We start from the raw sequence: 9,156 nt of genomic DNA on the forward strand, positions 1-9,156 counted from the left end.
TGCTTTTTGAGCAAGTGCAGGTGGTTATTAAAAAGGGTGCAACACACGCACAGGGACACACAAACATGCGCGGCATCTCACAGCAGCCAGCCAATTATGGAGAAAGGATATTGCCAGTATCAGCACATAAAAGTGCATTCCACATTTTAGATTAGAAAAAAAATAAGATGTAATTACGCACTGCTATCATGGGGGGCGGGGAGGTAAAAAAAAACAAAAACATGTGAACTACAGGAATAAAATATGTGTGAGACATTCCATCCGTGGTGCTGATGAGGATATTTTAACCACGTGCAACCTCAGTGCTATGTCGTAATGATTTCATATGTCTTAATGAGGAATGACCTTTAATTATTCAGCCTACTGCGCTTTCCCACAAATCTTTGGTATCTACGCAGCCACTATGCTAATATGATCACATTCATTTATCCTTTAGCTTGAGGAACAGCATTGCAATCGGCTTCATTTGCATGCAAACGTGACAAAAGAGGTTTGTGTGCTCGGAACTCTGGGAGAGCTGAATTTGTCCCAAGAATGTTGATTTGCTTGCAGCAAGAAGAAATAATTACTAGTTGTCATAACATAACTATAATTCTTCTTTTGAGCAGGCATCCAAATATTAATGATATTTATATTAAAATCGGTACTCGTCTTGGTCACAAAATATGACTCAAAGGTCATGAAAATTTATTCAGACTCAGCAAAAAATAAATAAAAATGACCCAGAAGTGTACATGTTCATTCGCAAATCTAAAATCAACAACTGATGAGTTATTATTTCACTGAATCACTTGTAGGCTGGAGTTTACGCTTTTTCATAAATCAGATGTTGAGAAGCTACTAAAAGTGAGATATTTCTCTCGATGGCAATGACAATCAAAACCAACATTCATTTTAATACATCTCTTTTATTGTCTCTCATGAGATTGAGCACCTCAAGTCTTGGCTAATGAGATTTGTTTGTAATTGCATTGAAATAAATGTGCACGAGCTGAGTTATACAGCCCACTCGGGCAAGCATTAGCAAATGAATGATCTCAAAGAAGAACAAATAAATTGCCTTTAAATTACACCGACCAGCGGGTTTTAATTCTGGCTGTGCGTTAGGCTTATTTACACTCATGGCAGCAAGTCGTTTCATTTCTATACGCACGAAAAAGAGCCGAAAGCGTGACGATGGTGTGACTCGGTAAGGTCAGGGGTCTTAATTGCGTTATTGGTCTTTTTAATTAAAAAGTGTCACACGTATAACAACAGGTGTGCAAGCCTGGGAGTTACACATAAATGGAAAATAAGGCTGTGTGATATCGGCATTGCAAAAGATTGTATGTTCTAATAAATTTAGTTGATGTTAATGCATATAAGGAGAACTTTTGTATACATTGTATATGTGCCCTGCGATTGGCTGGCGACCAGTTGAAAGTAATAAAACCTCAATCCCAATCCGGAAGCAACAGATTCAACCAGCAGTTATGCAAACTATATTAATTAAGAAATATTTAATATTAAGCAGCCTGTGCTCAGCATACAACGATCCGAAATGCCAACGTCCGATTGTTTTGAACGCAACACAATGCCGAGTCATCCTGCAAAGTCACGTGACTTCCGTTTACACGTGATAGCGGCTGGAAACACTAACGTCAGCATGGCTACAGCACCGGAGTGAGTTCTTATTTATTATTTTCCGACTGCACCACCAAATATTATAATTTAATAAATCTCGAATCATGCATGTGAATGTGTTTTGAAGTGATGTTTTATTGCGGTGCCGCGTCGATACCGCCGTCTTGCTGGTGAGACGTTTGCTGGCAATTAGACAGCTGTCAAAACTGTTGAGCGAGATCAACAACAAAGTTCTGACATGTCTATATATGTAACGGTTAAGTAGATGTGTGTTAATTTGCGCAATTCGTAATTAAAAACACGAAATATCCTTCAATGCATTAATGTGATGATTTTACAATGGTAGAACGTGCAAGCACTACAATACCGTGTTTTTTTAATAACGGTGCTGGACTGCTGAGTATCTGATAACCATATTCACAATTTCATTTATAGCGTTTATAATAATAATAGTAATAAACAAAGATCGTATTGTGCATTTCATTCATTGTCAAACCTTTTTTTATTTAAACGTATACAATGGTTTATAAAATATGAAAACAGTAACAATGGCATGTTCACGTTTTATATTTCTGAATGTAAAGCCCATGTTAAGATGTTTAAGTAAATGTCTATATTGATGCAACATTCCCCCCCCCCTCTTTTTTTTTTTTTTTTTAATCTTTAATCTTGTGACAGTGGGATGTCTTGTGCTTTCCCAACTTATGTAATCAAAAACTTTGCCCTTTCAAATTAACGCTGAGGTAGCATGTACAAGTCCTTTGTCCAGCAGTTCCATTTTATTATCTTCAGAGACTCAATTATCAAAACATCCATCCATTCTTATTATCTGTACTTCTGTGCACACACTGAACTGGTCACCAGCCAATCGCAGGGCAGAAAATATACACACGGACAATCCGCAGGGATCGATTAGCCTACCATGCATACCGTAAATTCCGGACTATAAGCCGCGACTTTTTTCCAAAATTTTGAACCCTGCGGCTTATAGTCAGGTGCGGCTTATATAAGGATTTTTTTCATGATTTTTGTGATGACTTGATCTCTTTTATACACTGCGGTATCTTGAAGAAAAAAAACAACAACAAAAATACTATTTTGAAACACTACTATGGCTGCTGCTTATTCTGGCTGTGTTGCTTGTGACTATTATGAGCTTTAGTAGGAATGCACGCTAGGTGACCTGCGTCAAAGCGCTCTAAACCCTTCGTCACAGGCAATGTTGAGAAAGACATGTTAAAGTATGTTATAAAAACTTTAAAAAGGCTTTCTGTGAACGGTCTTTCTTTGTAAAAAAATCGCGTGTGCACGTGCGGCTTATAGTCCGGTGCGGCTTATATAAGAAAAAAACTAAAATATCCCCCAATTTTAGCTGGTGCGGTTTATAGTCCGGTGCGGCTTATAGTCCGGAATTTACGGTATTTGGGAATGTGAGATGAAACTGTAGAAAACTCATTCAATTCATCGGAAACGCCCCCTCACTACTCCCAAGGTTTGTTTGTTTTTTCCTTTAAACTCAGCACCTTCTCTAAATCGGAAGTTTCCACTTTTTCTTTTTTTTTTTTTACTCGGAGGCCGCAGCGTTGCCAGGATGTGTAGATAATCCTTTAGATACGACATAATAAGATTTGATGGTGTGAGGAGTCAACCCCGACTGTGCAAAGATTAAGACAGTACTTTGACAAGCTTGTAACACGCCGGGTCGGATAGTAAGTCTCTCTTTGCTGATAAGAAACAGTCTATCTGATCTTGCACACTGGACTGTGCTCAAGGTCGATCCATAAAGCTCACAAACACTGTTATTAGGAACTGAGCGTGCGGCGCCGAAGCTCTCACGAAATTGCTGGGTTGCTTCTTGGGCTACTTGAAAGAATTACCAAGTGAAATCATAGCATATAAAAATAAAGAGTCAAGAAATGAGCTTGGAGAGCATATTTGTAATGTTTTACTCTCAATTCCATTCTTGCACTCCTTTTTTGCTTTCAGACCGGTTTTCTGGCTGGGTAACGACACCCTGCGAGTATCAGCCGAGCTTTTCGCAGAAAACCGCCGGCGCCTCTGTAACGGACTGAGGGCCAAAGAGAACTTGGAGAGCAACTCGGTGGTGGTGCTGCAGGGCGGCGAGCAGCAACAGAGGCATTGCACCGACACGGACGTGGTCTTCAGGCAGGTCGGTGATTCGTGTCTCGTTTTTGACGCAAAGGCGAGAAGTGTTCGATTGGCTTCGCTTTTTTTTTTTTTTTTTTATCATCGCAGGAGTCGTTCTTCCATTGGGCCTTTGGGGTGACTGAGTCTGACTGCTATGGGGCCATTCAAGTGGACTCGGGGAAGTCCATCCTGTTTGTTCCAAAACTGCCTCCAAGCTACGCCACTTGGATGGGAGAGTGAGTGTGTTTGCCCGGAGCCCGGTCATTCGGGGTAACGTCAACTAAAAGTTGTGTCTGGTGTGTCAACAGAATCTTCTCCAAAGACCATTTCAGGAAGAAGTATGCTGTGGATGAGGTGCACTATACCTGTGATGTAAGTCCTCTTTTTAACCTGATCCCTAAATTTCTTATATATTATATCTTGTGACATTCTTAGGAAATCGAGAAGAAAATGCCAGGATGTAAATCAATTCCTTGTTGCTAAAATTGACCTTCTCGCAGTTATTAAGAATGGAGTTTTTCCTCGCAGCCTCCCCAAGGTGCACAAATCCCGCCCGGGGGGTGGCGGCGTCCACGTCAATCTGCCGTGGCTTCCTCCGCCAAAGTCACAGTGGGAGCTTTCAAAACACTCAAATGCCATAAGAGAAGCTTTCAGCCGCCTTAAGTGTCGCCAGCGGGGACTTGCACTATAAGCACGATCGAAAACTACAATGTCAATATTGTGAACTTTTTAAGTGCTGCGTGCACAATTGAGGCCAACCTTTTTTTTTCTTTTTAATTTATAATCTACCATGACTCACCTCCCGAGCGCTTGTCAAAATATTTTGACCGGTTAGACTTGCGTTAATCTTTTGCTCATTCAACCTGAATTTTTTTCACAATTCCAAACAAATGTCATGTTGGCAGATTGTCGCTTTGAATGGGCAGCTCACGTCTTTGTTCACTTGTCGAGGTCCGTCACTGGAAAATTCCTCGTCTCCGCTGTATTTTATTGTGACTCGAGACGACCTTCACCGGGGCTAATGTGTGTAAAATTAAAGATATGTGCTAGTTGGAACGCTCCCCAGGCGAGCCGCCAACGTGTCAGGAAAATGTCACCTGACATTTTGGGCTGCTGGATGAGCAATGAAGTCATTTGAGGTTCCGTGTCACGTTGGGGCTGCAGAGCCACGGCGACACCTGGCAGCAAGAGTGTCACTCTGCAATTTGTGTGTCTATGTGTGTACGGAAGCTTATATTTGTCAGCGTCACTGTTTTATTTTTATTTTTTTCGCGCTTTGCAGATTACTGAATTCCTGCGTGACCTGAAACCAGCCGTCCTCCTCACATTGGTATGCTGCTTTTGTTCTTCCTTCTTCAGACTTGATTGAGAAAAGTCCAACATGGAAATCATGTGTGGATGGATTTCACATTTGATGTCTTTTTTTATTTTTATTTTTTTTTTTATTTATGTATGTGTGTGCGCGTGTTTATTGTAGCGAGGACAGAACACAGACAGTGGTAGCGTCAGCCGGGAAGCCTCCTTTGAAGGAATTAGCCAGTAGGTTTTTCCTTTAATTACACTTTGCTTTATGTGGTCTCATGCATACTTTTGCACAAATTATTTTAATATTTTTTTTTTTGGTAGAAAAAATATTTCCCATCTTCTTTTTTTAATATTAAAGTACATTAAATGTGGAATTATTGTAAGATCCTTTTTCTTCTCATTCAGATTCCAAGTGAACAACACGTTGTTGCACCCAGTCATTGTGGAATGGTAAGATGTCAGTTGGATCAAAATAAAAGTTAAGGTCCAAGTTTTAGAAGAATTATCATCACCTTTTTTTTTTTTTTTTAGTATAATTTTTAGTATTAGGTCAAAGTGACTTATGACATTTTGCAACTAAAAATAAATCCATAACCAAGTGCTCAGTAATGTTCTAAAGTCATCAGTGACCTGATGATACAAATCTTCATGAAGCTGATTTATCCTCCCCGCATCCTCAAGCAGGCTGGATGTAATGGGCTACGTGCACATCCGCTTGTTCCCTGCATTAGACTTTGCAGCCATTAGATGAATTGACATTTCTGGCCAAAATGAGACGGAATCGTCTTGAGTCACAACTCCTGTGGAGAAAGGCAGTGTTTCTGCCGTTCCGCAAAACAACACCATTTGTAACATGGCTTTGCATTAATGCCGGCCTGCCTTTTCACCAGCTGTTTTTGTACTTTTTCTTTGTTTGTTCGGCTTAGCAATTAAGTCTGGTGGCATTATTTGTTAGCAAAAAAAAATCAATAAATAAAATGTAATACAAAGAAAGCAAAAAAAAAAACTTGCCGATGCTTTTTGTTTCTAAGTATTCCCGAATTAAAAGATATGGGTTCACTGTGTCAGCTTTAGCTGAGTTTGGAAGCAAAACTTTTTAGCTGTGCAGCAAAAATATTTTTTTTCTGCAAGTTCCTCCATGACATTTGAAGAGAACGTCTCAGGTCACGCTGTTCCACTAGGATACGTCTGAAATGTACGACTCCGCAATACTGCTCTGACTTCTTCAAAGAGTCAACTATGCATCAATAAGCATTGTCCATTCTTTGTTACTGTTCCTGCAGCCGCCTGATTAAGACGGACATGGAGCTTGAGGTCCTGAGGTACACCAACAAGGTGTCCAGCGAAGCCCACAAGATCGTAAGTAGCAACGTTAACGCAAACGTCATCCACATCACTCACTCGCATGTGTCTACGTTTATCTTTGTAGATTATGAAGAGTGTCAAACCTGGGCAGAAAGAATACGAAATGGAAAGGTAACGATTTTACGTTAGCTAGCTAGCTGGCTAGTCTATGAAGGTGCTGAAAAACTAGCTAGCTAAAACGTTTTACTCTTTGTTCCTTACTTTTATTAATTAGCTAATCATCTTAATTTTGATTCTATTGAGCTAATCATCTGTGATATTTTTCTTTCCAGCCTCTTCCAACACTACTGCTACACTAAAGGAGGCATGCGGCACACTTCGTACACTTGTATCTGCGGAACGTGAGTGGGCCTTCTGTTGACTACCCGGTGGCAATATTAAGACAAAACGGATAATGGACGCTTGTGCTTTAAAACTTAATTAGCGGCATGGCTACGCATGAACAGTTGCTAATCAACTAATAACGCTGGTCTTCTGTGTATCCAAGGCCGCGCGTAATGAGTTTTTCTTGGGGATTAGCGCTTATTAGCTTAGTTTTGTGTTTACACACAAAGCTTTTGTTTTGATTAACAACCTGAACCATGTCCAAACTTCATAGTGGAACGTCGTCAGAGGCCATCAAGTGAACATTTTGGACGCTGATTGACAAAAGCTCATTGGTTCCATTCAGTGTCTCCGTGTACCAAAGTCTAAACCTAATCACTAAAGTCCAACTCCACTGCCGTCGTGCCACTTAAGTTTTATTTTCACAAAAAATATGCCCGTGGTTGCACTATTGAGTTAGGATATTTCAGGTCCATAATTAAAATGACAGAAATGACATATTTACTCATTATTTCTGAATCACTATTTATTACCATAATTTTCGGACTATAAGTCGCGTTTTTTTTCATAGTTTGGGTGGGGGGGCGACTTATACTCAGGAGCGACTTCTATATATATATATGGTTTTTTTTTCACTTTTTTGGGCATTTTATGGCCGGTGCGACTTATAGTCCGAAAATTACGGTACTTAATATATACAACGGGGAAAAAAAAACAGTCAAATGTCCATATTAATTCGCGAGGTCAGTGATTCAAAAGAAAACTACGCACCAAATAACCTCCGTGCTCCTTTGAGGACAAGACTGAACGATGATGTTTGACTGTGTGACCCACAGGGGAAACAATTGCTCGGTTCTGCACTATGGTCACGCTGGGGCTCCCAACGACAAAACCATAATGGATGGCGACATGTGGTGAGTACAAATTTTTTTTTCCAACAAAAAAACGGAATTGTCCAAAACTATCTTTCACCTTGGGGTGGGATGACTTACATTTTAAATCCTAACAAATTAAGACATTTTGTTTTGGTGTTCACTCAGTTTGTTCGACATGGGCGGCGAGTACTACTGCTACTCGTCAGACATCACATGCTCCTTCCCTGCCAATGGCAAGTTCACCGCCGACCAGAGGGCCATCTACGAGGCTGTTCTTAAAGCTTCCAGAACAGTCATGGTTGCCATCAAACCAGGTGACACGACTATCACGACTATTTGTTTTTGTTGATATTTCAATGAGATTAGTGTTTGTCAAGAAAAAAAAAATTCTCTACATTAAAACAGAAGTAAATTGTGTTATGTAAGTTGATTCATCAATCTGAAATTTAAGCATGTTCCTACGTCCAGGCGTGAAGTGGACCGACATGCACCGTCTGGCTGACCGGGTCCACCTGGAGGAGCTGGTCAAAGTGGGCATTCTTAAGGGCAGCGTGGAAGACATGATGAAAGTCCACCTTGGCTCTACTTTCATGCCTCACGGTCTGGGCCACCTGCTGGGCATCGACGTGCACGACGTGGGCGGCTACCCCGAGGTGAGAGCGATGTCCCCCGGCGGGCACCCGGAATCCGTCGAAACATTCGCTAACGCGGGTGCCCCGCAGGGAGTGGAGCGCATCGACCAGCCCGGACTGAAGAGTCTGCGCATGGGCCGCCTGGTCCGGGAGCGCATGGTGCTCACTGTGGAGCCCGGCATCTACTTCATCAACCAACTGCTGGATGAAGCCCTGAATGACCCCGCCAAGAGTTGCTTCATCAATAACCAAGTGCTCAGTCGCTTCAGAGGCTTTGGCGGGGTCAGTAATTGTTTTCATTCCCTCTGGCAAGGGCTTCCATATTGTTGTTTATTTCAGTCCAAAGGTTTGATTAGGCAGTTAGGTAGCTAGCTTCTTCGCTAATGAGGTCATTAGCTACCTAAGCTAGTAAGTCTATTAATTGCTTCTCATTTACATCACCCCTGGTAGGTTCGCATCGAGGATGACATCGCCGTCACCGCGGACGGCATTGAGCTGCTTACCTGCGTCCCAAGGACCGTGGAGGAGATCGAGTCCTTCATGAACACCTCGGAAAAACCCTTCAGCCCACTCGTGTCCAGCCAAAAATTTTGATCAGCCTCAACGCTCAACACATATACAAAATCAACCAACACAAGAATCCATCCTTGATCATGATGTAGTTTAACAAAAACAACTGTAACATAAATCGACTTAGTACCTCAGATGATAGTTTTTTTTTAACTGATCGAAGCAAATTTTGTAATAGGGAATAAAGTGTGATTTTTGCAAATCTATACAGTGGATGTCCATTCTTCACAGGGTGTACTTGCTGGTACTGGCCACTATGTGTCGCTCTTGTCACACAAGGAAAGTAACTTTTGCCATACTTATGTACAGAAGAG

General features: G+C 41.3%; 1 protein-coding gene across 1 annotated transcript; it reads left to right on the forward strand.

Moving 5' to 3' along the window:
* Window positions 1–1,581: 1,581 nt before the first annotated feature.
* Window positions 1,582–9,048, forward strand: pepd (peptidase D). The gene is made up of 15 exons (XM_061276047.1): window positions 1,582–1,662; window positions 3,610–3,793; window positions 3,880–4,007; window positions 4,080–4,143; window positions 5,054–5,101; window positions 5,249–5,310; window positions 5,482–5,526; window positions 6,360–6,435; window positions 6,506–6,552; window positions 6,714–6,782; window positions 7,602–7,679; window positions 7,806–7,954; window positions 8,109–8,293; window positions 8,363–8,554; window positions 8,723–9,048. Exons 1-15 carry the CDS (start codon window positions 1,646–1,648, stop codon window positions 8,864–8,866), a joined length of 1,488 nt encoding a protein of 495 aa, XP_061132031.1. The 5' UTR covers window positions 1,582–1,645; the 3' UTR covers window positions 8,867–9,048.
* The last annotated feature ends 108 nt before the right edge of the window (window positions 9,049–9,156 follow it).

Source organism: Syngnathus typhle, linkage group LG4 (assembly GCF_033458585.1).
Source record: "Syngnathus typhle isolate RoL2023-S1 ecotype Sweden linkage group LG4, RoL_Styp_1.0, whole genome shotgun sequence".
NCBI lineage: Eukaryota > Metazoa > Chordata > Actinopteri > Syngnathiformes > Syngnathidae > Syngnathus > Syngnathus typhle.